We start from the raw sequence: 26,397 nt of genomic DNA on the forward strand, positions 1-26,397 counted from the left end.
TTTTTGGTTAGAAAGCTGCTTAGTTAGTAGAATTCAAATTTTCAGTTCTCTATGTCTTCTTGAAATGTCAAAGAAAATGAAAAATCTAGTGTATCTAATATATCTATCATTTATTCCTCGAATTAGAATATTATAGGTGATATCTTAAAAGTAACAACACTAATAATAATAATAGCATTTATACAGTGCTTTAAGTTTTGCCAATATCTCATTTTACCCTCCTAACACCTTGGGAGGACGGTGCTATTATTATCAGTATCTTACAATAAGCAGTTACATAATAAGAAAACTATCTCTCCATTACATGCCCAGTTCTAGGCATTACCCAAGAGGAGAACATGTGAACTTTATGGAAATCCACTAGAATAATTTGGCTTTGGTAGGATTTATGAGAGGGTATTAGCACTTAGAGCAGGGCTGGCTAGAGAAAAACTTGATAAATGGGTTAAATTTAGCTGCATCTCTCCTGTAAGGCCCTCTCCCTCATCCCCAGGAGCCCTGTGCCCTCCTTTGTGACCCCTTTTCCTACAACCCCTCCTCACCCTAATAGGGTGTTCTCCTCTAACGCGACTTCCCAGAGTATAGCCTTTCTCAGTGCCTTGCCCTTGTCAAAATTTACCTGTTCCGTGGTCCAGCTCCTGACAGAATATCAATATTCAGGATATCCTTCAATAGGCAATGACAGCCAAAGGTATGATCTCAGTGTATGAGTTTCAAATAACCCAGCAGAAATGAGGCCAATAGTTTGGAATATGGGGACACGTTCAACTGATAAAAAAGAATTCATGACTAATAATCCAGAAGAAATTATGTCAGTTTCAAGTACTGGAGTAGGAAAGAGATTGGGGGGCAGGTAGATCTTTTGTAGCCCATAAAATTATGCCTAGGAGACATTCTGGCAACAGAAACAGTTTCGCATGAAAACATTGGTTTAGAAGAAAAAGTTATCAATGAAACAAATGACTAGAGTTTCTGTAACAGTCATTAAACATGTAGCACCTTCAATTGCTCTCAGTTCCTGGGTATGCACTTTTAACTAAGAGCAACAATGGAAGCAAAAAGTCATTACAAAGTATAATTTTATTCAAAGAAGGGGCTAGAATATGAAAGGAGATGAATCCTAAGTAGCATTATCATGGACCTCCTAGATTAGGGGAGATACTTTTTTATTTCCTACAATACAGCCAGTCCAGTGGTTATTACACCCAATCCTAATTTCTTCCTTTAGTTTTTCCTCAGTACTGTTATTTGCAGCGAGATAGAGAAGATTAAAGTCCTTCAGCATAGCAGTGAGAAAGCTGTAGCAGTGCCAGGCATTTGTTTCTATCAAAAGTTCTTTTGCATTACGTTAGAAGGTTACATGAGAATAAACATACTACTGAATGGCCCAGCTGTACATCCTTAGGAGGAACATTAATAGAATACATGTGGAGGAGGGGGAGAAAGAGGGAATCATAACTATTTGCTGTGAATTCTGCAAACCCTTTCATCTGTGGGGACCTGATGATAATCTATTCTGTGATCGCATAAAATTATGTGGCCAAGTTTAACACATAGCAAAAATTAAAAAAAAAAAAAAGCTAACAGCAACCATTTGTAAAAGTGTTTTGGTATTATTTTAACACTGGATACATCAACACATAAAAATAAATTTTTATTGAAATGAAATTCTATTTCTTCTAAGTCATATTCTAAAGTCTTAGGCAAGAAACTGAAGATTTTAGGGATATAGATAGCATTTTTCATTACTGCTAGAGTTCTAAGGCAAGGACTGACCTGGAGAATGAACAGCTAACTAACAAGATAGAGCCTAAAATGTAATAACGATGGACATTTGGTTAGGGATGGAGTGATTGTAACAAGGGTGGGTAAAAAGGCATGTGTCTGAAACCTTGCAAATCTAATCAAAAGAGTTTCAAATTTAAAAGGAAAGAGAAGGGGGAAGACTGCCTACATATACCTAGCAAATTAGATACCAAAGACCAACCCCAATATATGAAGAAGAAAAACAGTAGAGATATCCAGAATTTCACAAGAGACAAATTCCAAAAAAGGGATGAGCCATAAGACTGATGGTATCAGATGTCTAAACACAGATGCACACAAGGTGAATAATTAATAATAATAATAGCTATCAGTTTATAGTGCATTAAAGTTTAGAAAGTACTTTACAAATACTATCTTATGGTGATTTTAATGTGAGAGGATAAGTTTGAGATTAGAGGTATTTTCTTATTGGGATTAGGGAGATGGAACCAATGTTGCATACAGCCCTGGAGGAGTATACTTTATCCAAAAGGTATAAGATATGTAAAAGGTGGGGATGGAGTATTGTTGCATATTAAAAAGATGTACTTTTATTATGATGCTTCACTGCTCAATAACCTTCCTTTGCTTCCTATTTTCTACCACATTCTTGGCTTTCTTGAATGGCTTTCAAGACCTGCTAGCTGTTTTCCCGTATTTCAACTTCCTTTCGCAGCTAAACTCCTCGAGAAGGTCATCTACAGTAGGTGCCTCCACTTCTTTTCTTTCCACTCTCTTTAAGTCTGTCTGCCAACCTCATCATTCAACCAAAACTGCTCTCCAAAGTTACTAACGATCTCTCCATCGCCAAGTCTAATGGCCTTTCTCAGTTCTCATCCTTCTTGACCTTTCTGCAGCATTTGGTGCTGTTGACCACCCTCTTCTCCTGGATACCCTCTTCTCTCTGTTGTTATGATATTGCTCTCTCCCGGTTCTCCTCTTACCTATCTGACCACTGCTCAGTCTTCTTTGATGGATCTTCCTGTAGGTCATGTTCATTATCTAGGAACACAAGATTCTTTCCTGGGTCCTTTAATCTCCTTCTTTACTATTTCATTTGGAGATCTCAGCAGTCTTTCTTCTCATCACCTTATGCTTGTACTATTGCAATAACCAGCTATTTGGTCTGATTGCCACAGGTCTCTCTCTATTCTAATCCACTGTCTTCTCAGCTGTCAAATTGATATTCCTAAAGCACAGGTCTGACCATATCATACCCTCTCCTCACATCCAGTCAACTCCAGTGGCTCGCTATCACCTTTAGGATTAAATATAAAAACCTTTGTTTGGCATTCAAAGTCATTTGTAACCTGCTGCCCCTTCTAGTCTTATTATACCTTGCACCCTTGCCCTTTCCCACAGCCCAACTGACCACCATGTACTCTACAATCCAGTGATACTGTGATACTTCAGTGACACAAGACCCTCCATCTCCTGACTCTGGACATTTTCTCTGGCTATCCACTATGCCTGGAATATCCTCCCTCTTCATCTCCACCTCCTGACTTTCTTGGCTTTCTTCAAGTTCCAGCTAAAATCCCACTTTCTAGGAGAAGCCATTCCTGATTCCCCTTAATTCTAGTGTCTTTCCTCTGTTGACTATCTCCAGTTTATCTGGCACATAGCTTGTTTGTACATAGTTGTTTACATGTCTCCCCCCTCCATTTATCATGGTATGGATGTAATCCTGAGATCTCAAAAGCTATTCTAGTGGAGTATAAGCCTTGGAAATTTCTACTATTCTAGAAAGACTTCTAAAACTCAGTATTATATCATGTTTCTGAGGACAAGCCTAACAAAGTATATAGAAGCTCATTACTACCAGGCTGGCCACTAGATAAATAATTTTTTGTCCATGACAATCTGTAAAAGCAGAAAAATGTAAAGTTGTCTTCAGTTCTTTGAAGTCCTTTTCTATTTCTGTAGTGACAGTGACAGGGTAGAAGAAAAAGAGGCTTAAAATGTTAAGTATAACATTATTTTTAGGCCATCATTAACTGAATTGTTGGTACAAACTATTGATTAAAATTCCTTCAAATGGGAGATTCTTTTCCAGGGATCAACTAGCTGACATACTACAGAAGAAAATGAATCATTTCAATATTTTTAGAGGCAAATCCTTGAGTATGAACAACAAAAACCTAGCAAGGAGCTAAGGTGGCATGCTCCTAGATTATGATGGGACAGGAGTGGGACCAAGAAAAGCTTAGGCCCAAACCTAGCTCTAAGGACTAGGTAGAGATACCTGATCAATGTGCTGGGGGTGGTGGTGGTGTGAAACAGTAGATTAAAAAACTGGATTTCAATCCAGCTCAGTAGGATAGAGTCACTGAAACCACAGACACCCTTACTCTTTGACCCAGGGAAAGTCACCTAACCTCTCAGTGCTCTAAAACTGTAAGTTACAGAGAAGGGCTGACCTGAATTGAAGAAATTCCCAATACTAAAGAAGTTACAGGTTCAGTTCCTATCCCTATTCTATTGATATTATTGCTGTAAAGGAAACCAGAAGACAAAAAGAACTTGAGGCTAAACTGAAGGATGGCTCACAGGCTCTCATGAAGAGGCAAATAAAGAGTCTGGTAGAATTTATTTCATCATGTATTCCAAAGCAACATCATTTTATGGGACATATTGTCATCTAGATTTGCAGTACTTATGAAAAACATTTGCGTAAGGACTACTATAAGGATAATTGCAGTGTATTCACACACATCTATTACACAGGATGAAATACCATGAAGGACTCAGTTAGACCCTACAATTTAAATTAATATATATTTCAATTAATATATACTTGGTGACTTCATTGCAAAGGCAGGTATAGAGGAAAATGGTAAAAAAAAAAATTCAGAAATTAAGACTGAGGATTAAAAACCAAAAGAAAGCAAAGTATTGTTGGATAAATAGAAACCTCATTCCTATGTATCATGAATAATTCAAAGAGAGAGTTTGGAGTTCCTATTTAGATATTCTAGCAGATGAGAATAGAATTATCTAGTTTCTGCTGTGGGAGTCATTTCCAAATCAGCTGTCTTTGTATAATCAAATCATTAACTTTTTAGAGTGAATATAAAAATCAATACCAAAGTAGAGTAATAAAATGAAAGGATATGGTGAACAATTAAAAGTTTCAACACCAACACAGATGATCGCCACCATTCTCTAAGGCAGTCAACTGATAGAAATTAATCAAGAAAATGAAAAGGCCAAAAGGACCTGGAAACTATTTTATCTAAGAAACACTTGATCTCTGACAAGCAAAGAGAGAGGACCAAGAACAACTCTGGTGGGAAAATAAATTCATTTATAAAATATTTCTGAAGAGGATGACAGAAGATAATGAATATTACCACATAAAATTATGAGAAGCAGTGAAGGGGAAAAGCAATTTAGAGAAAGCTTGACAAATTAAGCATGATCACTCTGTGAACATTTCAACATTCATTCTGAAACTGGGAGGGTAACAAACAGAGAAAAATAGAAAAGAGTTGTATTTCTAAAACAAATAGTTTTATTCACCAGTGATGGTGCAGCTGCCATATCTGAGCTCTGATATTTCAATCCCTAGTATATAGGGAATATTAGAAATAAGTGGCATAAAAAAGAAATGAACAAGAACCATAGGAAAAGCAGCTGGATAGGCCCAAGTACATATGAGGAGGTCTGTACTAATAGCAACACGATTTGGGGGCCTTAACATACATGAAACCAATGAAGATATTACAGATTTTGGAAAATCATGGCTATTATAACTATCAATAACAATTCATATACATGCTTTCCTATTTTTACAAGGTTTTTATGACAATAATTTACACAAAAAAGCAAGGGCTTACTTAATGGAGATAGAAGAAGGGAATAGGAGGCTTTTTCAAACAATATTCTATAGCAGACCAACTCTTAACTAGAAGGAATTTAAGATCTAACTGTGTCTACTGACTATAATTATGGAAAGCATTTGATTCAGTAGAGCAAAACAACACTTTAAAAGCTGTCTGTTAAGAAGGTATCTCCCATGTATATATTAAAATTACACAAGATTTCTTGACTCAACAATGCAGATCATTTTGTTTCCAACAGAGTTCCCAACAGAGTTACTGAGCATGTCCAATGCAGAATCAAGATGGAAAGAGGGATTTCCTATAGTTGGTTAGATTTTTCAGACATTCGTATTTGTGTGTGACATTATGAGGATATCATCAAGTCTTAGAATATTACAGAGCGGTAGCCAATGGAAGATGGCGGAGTAGAAAGACGCACATACACATAGCTCCGAACCCACAACCCACAGAATGGCTAGAGGGGACCAACTCACGGTGAATTCTGCACCCAGAGGCCACGGAATATTGGAGTGAGGGAGATTTCTGTTCCGGAGAGACCTGCAAACCTCTCGCAGGGGGTCCTTCACACTGCGGACTGGGTGCTGGGACTGGGAGCAGAGGGCAGCCCTGCAGCGGCCGGGACACCATGAGGAAAAGATCCGAGCGGGCTTCGGAGACGGGATCTCCAGCGGCCACGCGGGTCCCTCCACCCACAGAGGGACCTGCAAACCTCTCGCAAAAGGTCCTTCGCGCTGCAGACACGGAGCCTAGCCCGGACCTGCGGCGGCCGCAGCTCCGAGAGGTACAGATCCGAGCAGGCTTCAGGGACAGGATCTCCAGCGGCCGCACAAGCCCCTCCACCCACAGGTGACGGGGGTCGGTGAGAGAGTCTCTTTGGCGGGTTGAGAGGGGAGTGGGGTGCCCCCATGGCTTGGGCCCCCCCGGGAGATAGAAGCTGAGAGGCGGCTGCAGACAGGGGCTCCCCAAGTGGGCGGGAGCCTGGATCCATTGTGGAAGGTCTGTACATAAACCCCCTGAGGGAACTGAGCCTGAGAGGCTGCCCTGCCCCTACCTGACCACCTGAACTTAATTCTCACACTGAATAGCAGCCCTGCCTCTGCCAAAAGCCCTAAGGCAGGAAGCAGCATTTGAATCTCAGTCCCCAAACACTGGCTGGGAGGACCAGGAGGCGAGGTGGGTGTGAGGAGAATATTCAGAGGTCAAGTCACTGGCTGGGGAGAATGCCCAGAAAAGGGAAAAGAAATAAAACTATTGAAGGCTACTTTCTTGGAGAACAGACATTTCCTCCCTTCCTTTCTGATGAGGAAGAACAATGCTTACCATCAGGCAAAGACACAGAAATCAAGGATTCTGTGTCCCAGCCCACCCAATGGGCTCAGGCCATGGAAGAGCTCAAAAAGAATTTTGAAAATGAAGTTAGAGAGGTGGAGGAAAAACTGGGAAGAGAAATGAGAGGGATGAAAGAGAAGCATGAAAAGCAGATCAGCTCCCTGCTAAAGGAGAACCAAAAAAATGTTGAAGAAATTAACACCTTGAAAACTAGCCTAACTCAATTGGCAAAAGAGGTTCAAAAAGCCAATGAGGAGAAGAATGCTTTCAAAAGCAGAATTAGCCAAATGGAAAAGGAGATTCAAAAGCTCACTGAAGAAAATAGTTCTTTCAAAACTAGAATGGCACAGATGGACGCTAAGGACTTTGTGAGAAAGACAGATATCACAGAACATAGCGAGAAGATTGGAAAAATGGAAGATAATGTGAAATATCTTATTGGAAAAACAACTGACCTGGAAAATAGATTCAGGAGAGACAATGTAAAAATTCTGGGACTACCTGAAAACCATGATCAAAAGAAGAGCCTAGACATCATCTTCCATGAAATAATCAAGGAAAACTGCCCTGAGATTCTAGAACCAGAGGGCAAAATAAATATTCAGGGAATCCACAGAATACCGCTTGAAAGAGATCCAAAAAGAGAAACTCCTAGGAACATTGTGGCCAAATTCCAGAATTCCCAGGTGAAAGAGAAAATATTGCAAGCAGCTAGAAAGAAACAATTCAAGTATTGTGGAAATACAATCAGGATAACACAAGATCTAGCACCCTCTACATTAAGGGATTGAAGGGCATGGAATAGGATATTCCAGAAGTCAAAGGAACTAGGACTAAAACCAAGAGTCACCTACCCAGCAAAACTGAGTATAATACTTCAGGAGAAAAAATGGTCTTTCAATGAAATAGAGGATTTTCAAATTTTCTTGATGAAAAGACCAGAGCTGAAAAGAAAATTTGACTTTCAAACACGAGAATGAAGAGAACCATGAAAAGGTGAACAGCAAAGAGAAGTCATAAGGGACTTACTAAAGTTGAACTGTTTACATTCCTACATGGAAAGACAATATTTGTAACTCTTGAAACATTTCAGTATCTGGGTACTGGGTGGGAGTACACACACACACACACATGCACACACGCACACATACATAGAGACAGAGTGTACAGAGTGAATTGAAGAGGATGGGATCATATCTTAAAAAAAAATGAAATCAAGCAGTGAGAGAGAAATATTGGGAGGAGAAAGGGAGAAATTGAATGGGACAAATTATCTCTCATAAAAGAGGCAAGCAAAAGACTTATTAGCGGAGGGATAAAGAGGGGAGGTGAGAGAAAAACATGAGGTCTACTCTCATCACATTCCACTAAAGGAAAGAATAAAATGCACACTCATTTTGATAGGAAAACCTATCTCACAATACAGGAGAGTGGGGGACAAGGGCACAAGCAGGGTGGGGGGGGAGGATAGAGGAGAGGGCATGGGGAGGAGAATGCAATCCGAGGTCGACACTCATGGGGAGGGAAAGGATCATAAGAGAATAGAAGTAATGGGGGACAGGATAGGATGGAGGGAAATATAGTTAGTCCTATACAACACAACTAGTATGGAAATCATTTGCAAAACTACACAGATTTGGCCTATATTGAATTGCTTGTCTTCCAAAGGGAAGGGGTGGAGAGGGAGGGAGGTAAAGAAGTTGGAACTCAAAGTGTTAGGATCAACTGTAATGTTCTTACCACTAGGAAATAAGAAATACAGGTTAAGGGGTAAAGAAAGCTATCTGGCCCTACAGGACAAGAGAGAAGACGGAGACAAGGGCAGAGAGGGAGGATAGAGGAGAGAGCAGATTGGTCACAGGGGCAATTAGAATGCTTGGTGTTTGGGGGGGGAGGGGATAAAAGGGGAGAAAATTTGTAACCCAAAATTTTGTGAAAATAAATGTTAAAAGTTAAAAAAAAAAAATAAAAATAAAAATAAATAAATAAAAAAAAGAATATTACAGAGCTTCCAAATCAAGATCCACAAATACTCAAAAAGTTCTAAATAAATATCCATGCAAAAAAAGGTGGAAGAATAGACTGGGTTGTATTTTGGCAAATTCCACAATACTTTTAATGACCTCAAATTTCTTCCTGAAAAAAAAAGGCTCATTTTTTTTTAATGCTACCAGGGATGCTATATAGATATGAATCAGGGAACATGACTGTCTCTGAAGAACAGAAGTTATAGGTCACACAAAAGATAATGAATGGAGAGTGTATAGTGCTGTGAAATCCTTTCATATTTGGATGGATCTGTGATCTTACCAGTAAAGATTCCTCAGTAGTTCTGATCATAATCCATCCATGCTTTCCCATCTTGTGTTTATGTTTATGATAACATAATTTATGCTTATGATAAACATAAGAGTCTTCTGTTTATCCTCAAGAAAGCCTCCCCCCAGGGATCTACCCAACATGCTGGGATTGGCCTTTAGATCTCTTGACATTGTATGGATACCAGTGAAGCATGTGGTCTATCTATTAGTTATATCTTGTTCTTAGTAGACCATGAAGTAACCTTATCTTTTGTCACATATCTCTCCAATAATATCTTTTTATGCTGCTTTCCTTGCATAGTTCTTTATGGGAAATATGCTGTAGCCCAAAGGTGTCAAATTTGTAGCCTCCTCTTCCCTGAAACTCCTCAGTATAGCCTAAATTAGATGAATATATAATCAGAAAATGCTTAAAAAAATAAAGCTACAATACAGTACAGATAATGTTAATTTATGGTTTTCTAGGTTAATATGGGGTCCTCAGAGATTCCTTTCTATTTGGAATTGACACCACTGCTATAGCCTATTTACACCCACTATGAATCTCTCCACTGAACTTTGAGTCACCTACAACTTTAATTTTTATGAGACTGTAGTATTCTATGTCTTATATCCATTCAGAGTCACTGGAAGAATATTGATACAAAAAAGAGGGGAAAAGCTTACTTCAGGGAAAATCTTGGGGTCATTAAAGGTATAGCAGAATTTCCCAAATACAATCTGATTAACTTTTGTATTCAATTTTGGTCCATGTATAGTACATATCTAAGATATATGTAGAGATGGACCAAGTGCATGGCTTCTCAATCCAATTGAATATTATGGGCTGGACAATGTTTCACTCACATTTTTAAACTCTTTTGAGTTATCCTTTATTTAATTTCAGAGACTTTGCAGTGTTTCAGGGCTTAATGTAATCAGCACAATGTCATCTACAAACAGAAGGATTTGGAAGACCTCACATCCCCATGGAATACTTCTTTTCCTTGCACTCTATGCTGAACATCCTTCATGGCAAACATCTTTGGCAAACAAAGAAAGGCTGATGCTTCCCTTAATTTCAATTATCAAGGTTGTTGAAGAAAGTTATCTCTGTTGTATCTTTCAAGGGATCTATAAAATGTTTAACACAGTCAAAGGAGACAGAGCCAACTAAGGTAGGAAAGCCAGGGTTTTGCACCTTGAGGCTAAAATCTAGAGTGCTGAAAGCACTTGTACTCCTTTGACTAGTAGAAACAAATGATCTAGTCAGCAAAAATTACTAGTTAAAATAGAAACCTACCACATAGTCCCAGTGTCTGATGTATACATTGAAAGTCTCTACAATTCTTCCTAGTGGCAGCCTCTCCATCAATGACTTATTGGTCTTTCTAGGCTCTCAGTTTCCCCATTATCCTGCAGTGTCATAGGTATTTTTACCTCATGGATCCTTATGGCTTGAGGTCTCTTCTTGAAGTCTCCCCTTATATCCCATTATCCCTGCTTTCTCCAAGGTGTATTTTGTGTTGCTTGATCAACCTTCAAAATTACAAGCTATAGCACTATAGGGATACATTTTGTTGCAGAACTGCCTTTGCTCTGACATATAAAATCAGAATAGATAAGGCAAGATATAGTTTGTATGCTGAGTTGTTGACCAGGAGGCACTGATGCATACCTAGCCTCACAGATTTTCTCCTAAATTACTTAGGCATACAGCCTTCTGTATCAGGGTGAGGCATGAAGAAGGGAGAGAGTAATTTCCCTGTCATCTTGTCTTGCCCAGCATCTGTACCTCCTGAACAATAAACAGTTGAGCAGTTTCCAGGACAGAACTAATGCCCACCTCATCCTATTCCAATCCTAGAAGTCAAGAAGAAATATCTAGTTGAAAGAAAACTAGTTGAGCCCTGATTAAATATAATGATAATGTGAACTGTGGTATTAACAAGCAAAGAATTTGTCAGATAAAATTCTTCTTTATATATTAAGGCTGTGCAATTTCCTATGAGCAATGGCTAACTTCAATCCTAAATTTTAAATTCACAAGTTTTTAAGTGAGTACTATATTTCTTCAGCAGTTTACCAGAAAATCTCTACATATGTTCCTTGATTAGAAAATACAAGAAAATGTATACATTCTTGGAAAGATGTAGAGTATACAGGAACCTCATGTTTCAGGAATATTTCCTTCAAGAAGAGAACTGGGAGATGTTAGTTAGTTAAAAATACCATCTTAGATATCCCCTCCAACAGAGGGGAAATGCATAACTGTGCATGGTAGAGCAATTTCTGAAATACCTTTTGATGTACAGACTATTGACTTGTTAAAGAAAGGATGAAAATCAGCACCAAATTAGGAGAGAGAAAATTGAATTCAACACCCATTTGTTAAACATTTCCTATACGTAAGGCAATGTGCCAGTCACTGGGGGGTACAAAGATGAAGAATAAAGTAGCCTCTGAACTCAAGGTGTTTAATAAATGTTTACTGATTAATTAATAATACAGTAGGGAAATAAAGCATGTACACAAACACTTATGATAAAAATTAGAGTGTGACAAATGTTTAACAGAGGTCCAATAAAGAGGGATGAGAGATTTGGGGAAAAATCACTTCTAATTGGGAAGGTCAGGGAAGACATAATGGAGGAGGTGGCAGTTCTTTGGAGAGGGGAATGATGTCAGCAGACAGGTCCAATGAAGAAGGCCTTTCCAGGCATGGGGAAGGAGGGAGAGGTCAAAACAAGGTTGGGAAATTTTTCTGGAATGTAGAGTATGTACAAGGAAATAATAATATGAAATAACTGCCTATAAATCTGCCTATGTCTCCTTATCCTGAAAAAAAACCCTTCCTTGATTCTTACACTCCGACTAACCATCCTCCTATATCTGCTCTGCCCTTAGTAGCTAAACTCCTCCAAAAGGCTGAAAAGGCCTCCTCCACTTTCTCTCCTCTCACTCTCTTCTTAACCCCTTACAATCAGCTTCCAGTCTTTTTATTCCATCGGAATTACTGTCTCCAAAATTACTAATGGTCTTAGGTACCAAATCCAATGCCCTTTTCTCTATCCACGTTCTCCTAGCTCTCTCTGCAGCCCCTAGCACAGCTGAGCATTCCCTCCTCTTTGACACTGTCTTCTCCCTAGGTTTCCAAGCCACCCCTCTCTGTTCTCCTTGTGACTGTCCTTTTCAGTCTCTATTCCATATCTTGCACTCTAACAGTAGGTTTCCCTCAGGGTTCTGTCCTGGGCCCTCTTCTTCTTTAGTAATATTTCACTAGCTGATCTCATCAGCTCCCAGGGATTTAATTACCATCTCTATGCTGATGATTCTCAAATTTCCCTTTACTTTCCCATCTCTCTGCTGACCTCGGATCTCATACTTCCAACTCCCTTAAACCTCTGAACTGGATGTCCATTAGATATCTTAAACTCAATGTGTTGAAAACTGAACTCACTATCTTTCCTTCTAAATCCTCCCCACCTCTTACCTTTACTATTACTGTCAAGGGCAACACCATCCTCTCAGTTCCTAAGGCTCACAACCTCAGAGTCATCCTAGACTCCTCTCTATCTCTCAGCCCTCACATCCAATCTGTTACCAAGGCCTACTGATTTCTCCTTTGCAGCAGCTCTCAGATATGCCCCCTTCTCTCCTCTGCCACCTGCCACCACTGTAGTTCAGGCCCTCATCTCCTCAGGCCTGGACTATTGCAATAGCTGCTGGTGGGTTTACTCACCTCAAGTCTCTCCCCACTCCAGTCCATCCTCCATTCAGTCACTAAAGTTATTATCCTAAAGCATAAGTCTGACCATGTCGCTCCCCTCCTCAACAAACAACGGTGGCTTCCTATTACTTCCTGGAGCAAATACAAAATGCTTTGTTTGGCATTCACAACTCTTCCTAACCTATCTGCCTCCTACCTTATCATTCTTCTTACACCTTACTCACTGATGTATGCTCTTTGATCCAATGAACAAGGTATTCCATCTCTGTCTCTCAGCTCTGGGCATTTTCTCTGGCTGTCCCCCATGTTTGGATTGTTCTCCCTCTTCAGTTCCTTCTACTGACTTCCCTGGTTTCCTTTAAGTCCCAGCTAAAATACAGGGAACCTTTCCCAACACCTTTTAACTCTAGTGCCTTCCATCTGCTAATTATTTCCTATTTATCCTGTATATAGCTTGTTTTGTATATATATATTTTGCATTTGTCTCTCCCATCACACTGTAAGCTCCTTAAGGGCAGGGGCAACTGTATTTCCCTGCATACTCATCACAGATTTCATGCCAAAAGTTTCCAAAAAAAAGCGGATGTAACCATTATGTGAAACCTGTGCCAATATTACTTCAAAGTCATTTATTACTAAACTGTATTGCTGGCAGATCAACTGTACAGTTTGACTAGCACAGGAAGATGCAAGTCTAATCATATCATGTGACTTACTCGTGGCATCTTCACCACCTCATCTGCTCTCTTTGTGCCTACGGCTCTTCATTGGGTTGAATACCTAATACCAATGTACTGGTACTTAGTACTGCAGAGCCCTAAACAAACCATGTAAGTTAACTGGCTTTTGGAAATGTACTGACAATGTACATATACTGAGAATTCTAGGCTCACAATGTGCAAGAGATAAGTGCATATCCATATGCCACTGGTGAATACATTGCTGCTCTATTTACCTTTTAAGTGGTGTGACAAACAGAATTATATCATATGATGATTACTTGATGAAAGGTTACATACCAAGTTTTGAACTGAAAAAACAGGGTGTGATGATTATGTAGTGGCAATGATTATGTGGTGAAATAAGATATCTTTTGTCTCTTTTTATATCCCCAGTGCTTAGCAGAGTGCCTGGCACATAGCTGGCATTTAATAAATGTTTTTTGATTTACTGATTGAAAAGTAGGTTGGGTTAGGTACTCAAGACACAGTGGTCAGTGAATATAGCAATCTACTGTTTTATAAACCCAAAGACTGCAGCTTCTGGGATAAGAACTCACTGTTTGACAAAAATTGCTGGGAAAACTGGAAAACAGTGTGGCAGAAACTGGGCTTAGACCAATGCCTGACACCATACACAAGAATAAAGTCCAAGTTGATGCATGATCTAGGTATGAAGATTGATACTATAAACAAATTAGGGGACCAAGGAATAGTGTATATGTCAGATTTATGGAGAATGGAGAAATTTATGACCAAACAAGAGACAGAGAACATTATGAAGTGCAAAATGGATAATTTTGATTACATTAAATTGAAAAGTTTTTGCACAAACAAACCCAATGCAACCAAGATTAGGAGTGAAGCAGAAAACTGGGAAAGAATTTTTGCAACTAGTATCTGTGATAAAGGCCTCATTTCTAAAATATATACAGAGCTGAATCAAATACAAGAATACAAGTCATTCCCCAATTGATAAATGGTCAAAGGATATGAACAGGGAGTTTTCAGAGGAAGAAATTAAAGCTATCTATAATCATATGAAAAAATGCTCTAAATTGCTGTTGATTAGAGAAATGCAAATCAGAACAGCTCTGAGGTACCATATCACACCTGTCAGATTGGCTAACATGACAAAACAGGAAGATGATAAATGTTGGAGAAGCTGTGGGAGAGTTAGAACACTAATTCATTGTTGGTAGAGCTGAGAGATGATTCAGCCATTCTGGAGAGCAATTTGGAATTATGCCCAAAGGGCCACAAAAATGTGCATACCCTTTGACCCAGCAATACTGCTTCTGGGACTCTATCCCAAAGAGATCATAGAAATGGGAAACGGTCCCACATGTACAAAAATATTTATAGCAGCTCTTCTTATGGTGGCCAAGAACTGGGAAATTGAGGGAACATCCATCAATTGGGGAATGGCTGAACAAGTTGTGGCATATGAATGTAATGGAATACTGATAATGGGAGTAAAAATGAGGAGACTAATACAACAGGACTTGGGAAGTGATTAGATGTTGGGGATGAGAAAAAGGGAGCACCAAAGACAATCTAAAGTGTTAAACCTAAGTTACTGAAAGGATGGTGGTGCCATTTATAGAAACAAGAAAGTTAGGAAGGAGAAAATTTTAGGGAGAAGATAATTTTGAGGTACTCCTGGGCCATTCTGGTGGAACTCTTTAGGAACCACTAATGGCTGCTCTTGGGTAAGAAGCACATGGAGGATATAGATACTAAGTTGCAAGCTCCAGCTTTGCAGAGATATTATCATAACCTCTCAGCATGAAAGATGATAATTGTAGGGATGTGATCCATGTGGCTAAGTGGAGGGAGTTTCTAAATCTTAGTCTTCTGGAAGGAAGTCCTGCCTCTTCAGCAATCCCAATCAAGTTCAAGAGTTCTCAGATCCAGCTTTCTAGAGATAAAAAGGCAGTTCTAGGTAACGTAGCCTTTTGTGGAGAAAAGGATAAAAAGCTAGAGCTTCAGACATGACATGAAGCATCAAAAGACCTGGGCTTTGACCTCCATCATTAACAACGGCTATTTTGATAGTGTAGAGTTTATGGGAAGCAGGTTGCCACTCTAGCAACTCCAAGTGCATTTCTCTTCCAGGTGAGTTCAAGTTCTCAAGGTACCATAAAGTTAGACACCTGTGTGCATCTCAGGTAAAAGTAGAACCCACTGAAATGTTTTGCCTTCCTATCAACCTCAAGTTTGTTTCCCTTTGGAAGCCAACACAAAATGATGCTGGGAATCTCGAAGATCCTGGGGAGTGGGGTGGGAAATGAGATTCTTCAGATAGGGAAGTCAAATGGACTACCTGATATTTTTATTATCTTGAACAACTGTATAGGAAGAGGAGATTCTTTTATCCACTCCCATGGAGACTTAGATATGACCTGTATTCAAATACTTCCTAATGACAACTCAGGGTGGGAGCAAAATTGACCAAATAGATATGATTTGGGAGTGTGAATAGTAGGACAATAGCTTGAGAAGGCAGCAGAGTTCAATTGGATTTTTTGACTGGTTGTTTCTTTTTCTTTAGATGATAGTCAAAAAATGTTTCAAGGCAGAGGGGAGGGATCCAATAAAGGGGGAGAAAATGGAGATGAAAAAGAACAAGTGTAATTAATGGAACAAGGTCCCAAAGGAGATAGAATGAGACAGAAAGGGCACGGTTAGCCTTGGCCACAATATCTTCTCAGACAGGAGTGTAGGAAGAGAGAATGGATGAGATGGAGTAGTATGATTTAGAGCACTCACAGATTGTCTAATCTCACTGTAGTAGGAAGGGAAAATCATCAGCTGAAAGAAATGATTATGGGTCTAGAAGTGGGATCCTGAGGAGACAAAGTTTTGAAACTATCTGCAGAACTAGAGAATTAATCAGAAGACAATAAAAGGATTGCTAGTACAGTCTTGGAATTCCAGTTGAGCTTTAGAAACGTTAATTTGTAGTGGATCCGGTCAGCATAGTTTTATGATTTCAGGAAGGAGAAGGATGTTGCACCTTACTAGGGTTTGGAAATTAGAAGGGCAAAAATGGCAGAAAGACAAGGGGGTGAGGAATTCAAGGGTGAAAATGAATATACAAAATATGAGATAATTCCTTCTTTGCTTCTGATTTTTCTACCATGGAGAATGATTTTCAGATTGTGAAAGATAGACTAAAAATGGATAATATGGAATTAGACTTCCAAATAATTGAGATAATGGTAAGAGATTAAGACTTCCCTAAGAACATGGAACATAGCATGGTGGAAAGAGAACTGGACTTTAAGCCAAAAGACCTGAGTTTGAGTCATTCAAGTTTTCTAGGCCTATTTCCAGTAAAAAGAGAACCAGTGACCTTTTTATCCTTTCTGGCATTAACAGACTGATTCAATGTGTCCTAAAAGAACTACATTACAAGGTGCTGGGTGGGTATGAATGCTAGACTGATAAGCAATTGTGATAAAAAGATTAAAAGATGCTGTAGAGGGAAGAATAAAGGGAAAAGAATGGTAATGGATTTTCATATAGTCTTTTAAGGTGTGCATAGCATTTTACATAGATCATCTCTTTGAGTTTCATAAGGACCTTACAAGACAAATGTTGAGAAAGCTTGCCCAAAGTCACATCTAAGTATAAAAAGTGGAACTCAAACTCAGGTCTTTCTTGTTTGAGTCCAGGCTTCTATCCACGACTCCATGTTGCCATTCCTATAGTAAATCAACAAGCACTTTTTAAGTACATGCTGTGTTTCATACACTGTGCTGGGCAATGTCCACCATTTTTCTTTTAAAGGGAAGAAAGTACATTCTTCTAATTTGATGAATTTCCAACTAGTTAAATTTGATTTTGATTCCTAGTAAAATTATCAAATGAATCATTTTCAAGCAATCAGAAAATAAAGGGCTATATATTATATGTTAGCAAGAGTTCATTAAGAACAAATCAATTAGAATAACCATATTTCCATTTTGTCAGGATTGCTAGACTAGTAGATTGGGGAAATGCCCTGGAGAAAATATATTTGGACTACAGCATAGCATTTAACAATGGTTAGACTGTAAGTGTAAGTCTGATTTTACTTTAAAACAAATACTTATTAAGTACCTGCTAAATAGAAGATACTCTGATATCTAATCATTAATTACCTTTTAAATTTGGAATATTACTCTTATTTCAGAATTTTTATAGTTTTTAAAGCACAAATAAAAATTTAGGAATATCTTTTAATTTCATAGTATGTACATATATATGCACACATGCAAACATATGCCCAAGTAATATTGCATACTACATAAGATAAATGGAAACTATGACCATTTCACTTCTTTAAAATGCCCATCAGTTGAGAAAAAAATAGTTCCTGCACATATATTTGGGATGTTCAGTGCTAAACCACCAGTTAAACAGGTAGGCCTTTAAGCTATCAGTGGCAATGAAGTAAAGTCAACTAAGCGTAGTCTAGGTAGGTTCTTAAAAGAATGAAGGAACCTCTTTGTAAATCAATCTGATTGAGAGTGACTGACATTTCACTAACCTGATGTTAAAAGTAATTCATAATAAGCAAACTATGAAAGCATGTAACAGTAACCTTTTATCCTGACTTGTAACTTAGCTACAATATTTATTCTAACAAAATATCAGACACAAATAATACAATCTTCCTTTCTTCTAAAATTCAAAGAATACCACTGACTTGGATATTGACAGTAAATACATTCTCATAGCTACAAGCTTCAGGTTGTTACTGTTTTATCAATAGAAATAACTCTTTTTGGTTACCCAACTATTCAAAACTTAATCACAACAGGAACATCGGAGTTGTTAGAAATGAGTTGCTAAGATGATGGGATGTTTTTACCTTACTTGAGGTGGTGGAATTCCTACTACTATACAGTCCAACTGCACTCTAGTTCCTTCTGGAACTTCTCTGCTCCGTAGCTTTTGAGTAAACCGAGGTGGTTGTCCCAGAGGCTCTTCATAGTACAAAGATGAAGGTGATGAATCCGGGGTGACATCAGTACTGGATGTTTCATTGGTAACTCGCTCAATTTCCTGAAGTCTCTCAGCTTCCTGTTGTTCAAGAGCATGATTCACTGCATTATCTTGGGTGTCCTGAGGAATGGGGATGGGAATAGAAGATCTTTCTCGTCTTTCTGACAGACCAGGAAAACTGGCACTGTTTTCCTGTGGGACTTTATTTTGAGAATCCAACTTGCTTTTGTGGTTTTTGCAGGTTCGGGGCCTGATTCTTTTGGAGCTGTGGGCTTTGAACAGAGAAGATAGCTCTTCAATGAAATCAGCAGCCTTGTTTAGGAACACCTTTTTGGACTGGGTTTCTGAACTATACTGCGGCTTCTTTGTCTCTTGAGTGCTTTCTTTGGAGTTGGCTTGAGTCTCAGGGTGATATTGGTAGAAGTTAGGATCAGAACTTGATTTAGTTGAATTTTTCACCTGATCAGAAGAAAAATGCTTTCTAGACTGGGAGTCATCAGCTTTGCTCTCCATAGAGTCTTGATTGATGGCCAGCCTTGCTAGATTGACACTTTCGTCTAATTCTTCTTGACTCAGGAAAGCAGAAAGATCTGGAAGGTCATCCTGACCAACTACTCCTCCTCCCGAAGCTCCAGCAAGACTACCAAAATGGAAGGGATTGGGGGTGGACTCTGCCCGGCTTCTTTCGATGTTTCCCCTATGCCTGGTTTCAGCTAAATAGCTTTCCCTTAGAAGCTGAGATATGGAAGTGGAAGCTTCTATGTTGTCGTCTTGCATGCTGATAACAAAGGAAAAAAAGAAAAAGAAAAGGAAAAGGAAAAAAGAACAACAGGATGACTTGGGGGGAGGAGCAGGTCTATATTTAATATTACACAATGGATTCTTAAGAACGTAAACCCCAAAGGGTCCATATTCTTGGTCAAATAGTGATGGTACCTAATTTATATCAGAGATCATCTGTGATCTTATAAATTACAAAATAAATTTAAACTACATGATATTTGACTAGAATTGGGAACACAGACATGAATTAGTCAACACGTAACAAGCATTTATTAAACACTTAATATGTGTTAGGCATTTAATATCACAATCTCCGGATTGTGATGGTAAGACAATTGCCATCACAATCCTGTGATACTACATAGTGTTTCAAATCAATCCATCAACAAACATTTATTAAGAGCCCACTGTGTGCCAGGCACTGTACTAAGCCTGGGGATACGTAAAGAGATAAAAGACCCCTCAAAGAGCTCCCAATCTAATGACACAATTATATTGAGAACAAATGTAATTCTAACCCACACATTTACTTCAATTGCTATTAATAGAAACTGATTATAATTACAGATATGGATATATGGTAAATCTGAACTGATCACCAAATTGGATATTCAGTCTTATGCAGGGAAGGTCTAGACATACAGGAATTTTTATCTTTTGACCAGAAACAAGGTATATAAGTTTTGTTTTCTTATCCGTCCAGGGATGGGGAACTTGCACCCTCGAGGTCACATGTAGCCTTCTAGGTTCTTGAGTGTAGCCTTTTGATTGAGTCCAGGTTTTACAGAATAAATTCTTTTATTAAGGGGATTTGTTCTGTGAAGTTTGAATTTAGTCAAAGGGTTGCACTTGAGGACCTAGAGGGCCACATGTGGTCTCAAGGCCACATGTTTCCCACCCCTGGAATAGACATTAAGATTGTGCACTTCAGATATTTGAGGATTTTTGATATCATAAATGGAAATTGTTTCTATATCATGAGTACTAAATTTTGAATAATAAAAATGTTACAAGATTTCATTTCCCAAGTACTGATAGTAATATTGAATGTTTTCCTTTGTTGAGTACTTTCCTATATGGAAATACTTCTATATCTTCCTACCTTCTTATTATAGCAGTGGAGATTACTGATATGGAATATTGCATATAATGTTATACTTATTCTGTGTTGGTTACTTTTGCTGAATGGTTTCTGTCTTTTTTATTGTTTGTTATGAGGAATGGATGATTTTCCAGGAGGTGGAGGGAAAGGAATATACTGAGAAAAATATATGATGAAAAACTTCAGAAATCTGCTCAATTCTATGACCAGTCCTGGCTTTGGAAGACTGATGCTGAAGAACCTGCAACCTCTTGGCAGATAGGGAATAGAATAGAATAGAATAGAAGAAGACATATAATGTCTGACATGGCTAATGTGTGAATTTGTTTTGCTTGATCATACATATTTGTGAAAATGCTTTTATTTTCCAGTTAGGTAGGGAAGCATTGTGGAAGAGGGGGCAGGTACTGATATTGATGTAACAGAAAAAAAGAAAAAGTGAAGGATTTTTAAAATAATAATTTAAAGTAATAATTTAAAATAAAAGAAGAAAAATAAAAGAAAATGCAAGTTCAGAAGGTAGTACAGAGAAGTAGAGCAGTGTTGATACTATTGTATCATACTGTGTTAAAAAAACCCAAAAAACAAAAATCCCGAGCTGCATGCAATAGCAACTCATGGTTTCACAATTGCTTTTTCTGTTCTTTGTATTATGTTCATAAGAAAGAAAAACTTACAGAGAAAATAAACATGGGTAATATAAACACAGAAATTTTCAATAAACGTTTATTTTAAAACTCACAAAGATGCAGTTTTCATTCCTTATGTAGATCCTATAAGGAAAGAAGGAAAGCAAGCTTCCAAATTCCAAGCAAGTAAAAAGACTTTTATGTGATTTATGACTAGACATTTACAAATATGTCTGCGTCTGTTTTAGGACATTGTGGATGTTGTTTGTCTTTTGTTTTTGACTTCAGGGAGGTGATACCATAGCATGCAAGTGAACTGGATTTAAGTGAGGGAGGGCTGTGATGAGTTACCAGCCTCATTTTCTCCTCCTAGATAGATTTTTTTTTGACTAGGTGAAGAGGCCATTCTCTGACTTATTTTTTTTATCAAACCTTAATCATTAAATAGGCTTTGCCTCATTGACTGAGACCTGTTTAGAACATAAGACAATACATATAGGAATTAATTTTAAAATGTGGTGTATTTAGAGTACTGAGATTGATTTTAATTTACATATGCTTTACTATTTACAAATTACTAGCTTCAAAACAACCTTGTAAGGTAAGTATTGTAAGTATTATCACAATTTCCATTTACAGCTTTAGATAGGTCAAGTAACTTTGGAGGTCAAACAGCTGTTTGAATGGCAGACCTGGGGCTAGAACCCACAGGGTTTTTTTTGTTTGTTTTGTTTCATTTGTATAATTTCAGCAACATTCTTTATTTATACAAACTGTTACATTGCCTTCTCTTGAATGTAGAGTAAAATGAGATTCTTCCATTCATCAACAAACTTGTCCATATAATCCATTAATGAGTAAATGGTGCCAGACTACATTTGTTCACCTGTCATTCTCTGGTAGATTGGGGTCAGTATTACTATTTTTTAGACCAAAAGAAAAATGAAGTGGCCTGACTCTTCACCAAGAGTTTTTCCACCATATCAGCATGTAAACAAAAGTACACAAAATTATTCTGGCATTATTTTCCAAACTCATTTGTGAGATACACCAGAAAAGCAGAGTCTGCCACTTGACAAACTAGTTTCATTTAAGGAAAATGCTAGAAGCCTATGAGAGTAGACCCTAGGAAGCTTAGGGGGGAACAGCAAGCTGGGGCTTGGACTGCCAGTTGTAAGGGATGGGAGTCAAAGGACATTAGCACAATAGCTCTGTACAAAGTCAAATTGGAATTCTATCTGCTTGGTTGCCTAGCTCTTTGAATTCTTGGAAAACCTTGGGCAGTATTTTGCTTGCTTGCTCCCTTGGATTCTGATCCTGTCACGCTTCTAAAATATAATTCTGGAACAAGCATCTGGCCCCTGATCCTTGATTGACTGTTATTTAACCTCAACCCCTCCTCCCCAATTGTTTCTGGCCCCTCACTATTCTTTCAGGTTGCCCTCACTCAGATCAGGTCATCCCACTGGCAGTGAAACCCAAGCCTTTCTTGGTGACTATTCCTTGCCTTGCCCCTGGATAGAACCAGAGGAAACAATATAATCAGTCTAATTATTTTATTATAGATCACAACTAAAAAAAAATTAAGACAAATATGTTCACCTTGATCATCTCAACTTATTTATTCTGAATGGTTTGGGGCTAGTTCCAAAATTCAGATACATTTTTTACAAATGAAGATTTGCTACCTGAACTTAGAGGTTTTGGAGGAGCCCAGAAATATATGAACAGGAATAGCGGGATGATTGTGTGCTGCTTTGTGAAGTGACTATTTTTAATGTGACAACACTTATTCGGTTGCATAAGTTTGGTCATATTTATTTTAAAATTAGTCACATTCTTTTCATATTTTTATCTTGCAGAGTATTGTATAGTATACTTTGGATTATATATGCTAGTAATAGCATGTGATTATATAGTCCTTTTTAAAAATGTCTTCCTCACAGACTTCAGTGGTAGGTAGGAAAAGTATTGTTTACATTTTTTTGGATAAGAAAACTGAGACATGGAAAAGTTAAATGATTTGCTCAAGGCCTTCCAGTGAGTGGCCAACCTAGAACTCATCCCCAGGTCTTCTGACTCAAAGACCAATCCTCCCTCCATTTCTTACTATTATCTTCTAACTCTCCCACCCTCTTTCTCCTCCACTTCTAGCAAGATTAAATATAAATCCTGCTTTAAATCTTGTTTGATATAAATGGGCTAAAGACTAAGCATAATATGGTGAAAAAGAGTAGGGGACCAAGAGCCAGAAAAATGGGATTTTTATCTTGGCTCCACTACTTATTTAGCATGCACATTAAGAAGTATAGTTCCTCTGGGTCTCAGGTTCTTCACTAATAAAAGAAATGGTTTGTATTAGATGTCTTCTAAGGTCCTTTCCAGCTCTCAAGCTATAATATAAATTTGCATTAAAAGCCAAGTTCTTTTTGTTAAACATATTATAATAATTTACTCTTGGTAGACATGGTATTTGTTGATTTATCAGGAATATAGAAGCACCATATTTTAAATATGCTGATAGTAAGACATGCTAAGTCTATGGACTCACAAAGTATTCTTCCCATTCTCTCCCTACCCTCACCCTCAATATAAATACACATTTTCATTGCTGATTCTATTTTCCTTTTTTGGTTATTATTATACCACACTTCCAACTCTAAGGGTCACTGACTGTAAGAGTTAGAGTCATCTTATGTGTTATGTGTAAAAGTAGGGCTAATATAGGTTAAGTTTGTCACCCCCATTTAATCTAAAAGATTTAGAGCTAGAAGAGACCTCAGGAGACATCTAATCCAATCCATCTTCCAAGAGATGAGAATAAGGCCCAGGAAAAGGTTAAGGACCTTTCCCAGGCTCATACAGGTACAATAAGGAGTAGACCTGTAATTGAAACCTAGGTAGGTCCTTAGATTCTGAATCTAGGACTTTTTCTGTTGCATTATGTTGCCTTCTGATCCCATGACTCCTGACACAAGAACATCTGAGTGAATAGGAAAGGGCACTGAAGGTCTCATCAAGGACACAGTTATTCTGCCCTTCTGACAGTTACTGTCATGAAACCCTTTGATGTTCTTTGTGCCCAAGATCTTTGGCAGCATACAGCATGGCCTGACACACAAGAAACAAGGAACCCAAACACAGGGAAAGCCACCCAGGAATACAAGATCCCTGCTATTCCACCATTCTATCCATCACGTAGCTCTTGTTCTCTTATTACTCCTTTGAAGGACCATCTTGGGGAATATGATATAGTGGAATGGATCCAGCCAAAAAGTCTTATTCCTCTTTCCCTTTTGTGCTAATTTCAGTCAGCTACAACATGGAAGAAAAGCTAGTACCTTCATCCAGGCTCCTTTTAGCAGTAGCTTTTTCATCCTCATGGCTCAGTTATCTTACCTTCTTAATTGTGGTGATTATTTCCTTGAAAAATTATGGGAGTTATTTTTATTTGTACTTCTATTTTCTCTATAAGGGATCCCTTTTCTTTAAAGAGCTTATAAATGCTTTACAAACATTAATTCTCTTAATATATCCCTGAAATAAATTTCATACTTTATTTTTTATGAGTTCACCCTCCTTAAGTCCTTTCAAACTCAAGCTTAATTTATGTTCTACAAAAGTACCCATTAGATGCAGGGCAGAAATTCTGAATTTCTAATTCAGAAAATAATGCAATGATTTCAGTTTTAAAGCCATTTTTAAGAATTTCTGATAGTGTAAATCAAATTTATAGTACAGTAATTTTAGTGAAGTTTATTGATAGCTGTTTTCTCTTTTATATACTTAACTTTGAATTATCTTCATTTTGGAAAATGAATCTACATTTACTGTGATACAGTAGAGAAGCATTACACTAGCAATTAGGAGTGTAATTCTGGCTGTGTACAAATGAGCGCAGAGACCTTGTTGGACTTCCTACTTTTGAGGGCCTTCAAGTGCCTAGACTGTAAAATGAGGAAATTAAACTAAATGATTTGTAGGGTCTTTTCAAACCCTAAGATTCCATCACTAAGTTGTTTCTGTCCCTTCTCCTTTTACTCTTTTGGCAGTCATACTATAAAACCCTCTCCATCCTTGTCTAGTTTTTTGGGGGGCAGGGGGCAATTTGCCAGATTCCTAGAAAGTTATAGAGGGCTGACCTATATATTGGTCTACACATACTGGTTGCTTTTAGCTATGATTCAAAGGGTGCTAAATGGCTCTTGCTGTCTCCTCCATCGGCCTGCCAATGCCTGAAATTCCCACCATTAGAATCATTATTCAGGCTAACATACTGTATTCAGAAAGCTGTATTAAAATGTAAATATATTAAGATACATTTAACACAGTAACTCAATAGCATCCCTTGCCACATGACAATAATTTAATAGCTACATTTTTATATAGCACTTGTTACATACCAGGCACTGACCTAAGGACTTTATAATTATTATTTCATTTGATCCTCACAAGAACCCTAGGAGTAGGTACTATTATTATTCCCATTTTACAGATGGGGAAACTGAGGCAGTAGCTGAGTGCCTTGCCTAAGGTCACACAGTTAATAGGGGTCTGAAGACAGATTTGAACTCATGTCTTTCTGACTCCAGACTCAATTCTCTATTCTCTGCACTGGATGATCAGTTTTGGTTACACAGATAACAGGGCCCTAAGGGAATGAAAATTTAAAAAGGCAAACTTTGACGGGTGAGAGGAAAATAATTGCTCACATTTATATGGGAATGTTTTACCATTTACAAAGTTATTTCTTCCCAACAACACTGTGAGGTAGGGAGTACAAGTATTAAAATCTCAATTTTGTAGAATGGGTTCAGAGAATTGAGTGACTTACTTAGGGTCACACACTAATAATGACAGAACCAGAATTTAAGCCCTAGTCTCCATTGTGTCTATAGAGACAGCTGGGCAGCTACGTAGAGCTGTGGATAGAGCTCTGGGTCAGGAGTCAGGAAAACCTGAGTTTTCAAATCCTGCCTCAGACATTCACTAGGTATGTGACCCTGGCCAAGTCACTTTACCTCTGTCTGCCTCAGTTGCCTCAACTGTAAAATGGGGATGATAACAGTACCTACTCTGCAAGGTACAGCACTTAGTATGGTGCCTGGTACATAGTAGGTGCTGTATAAATGCCCTTCCTACCTCCTAAAGACTTCAAG

The 26,397-nt window shown here is 38.2% G+C and overlaps 1 protein-coding gene across 1 annotated transcript in view; it reads right to left on the minus strand.

Annotated features, from left to right (window-relative positions):
- The window catches only part of MYPN (myopalladin), a 116,267-nt gene that overhangs the window by 76,720 nt on the left and 13,150 nt on the right, over positions 1-26,397 (minus strand). Inside the window, exon 2 of the mRNA XM_072628803.1 lies at positions 18,591-19,502. Within this exon, the coding sequence (XP_072484904.1) occupies positions 18,591-19,501 (911 nt within the window). The 5' untranslated portion in view covers position 19,502. The remainder of the gene's footprint in view (positions 1-18,590; positions 19,503-26,397) is intronic.

The sequence above is a fragment of the Notamacropus eugenii genome, chromosome 1 (genome assembly GCF_028372415.1).
Source record: "Notamacropus eugenii isolate mMacEug1 chromosome 1, mMacEug1.pri_v2, whole genome shotgun sequence".
NCBI lineage: Eukaryota > Metazoa > Chordata > Mammalia > Diprotodontia > Macropodidae > Notamacropus > Notamacropus eugenii.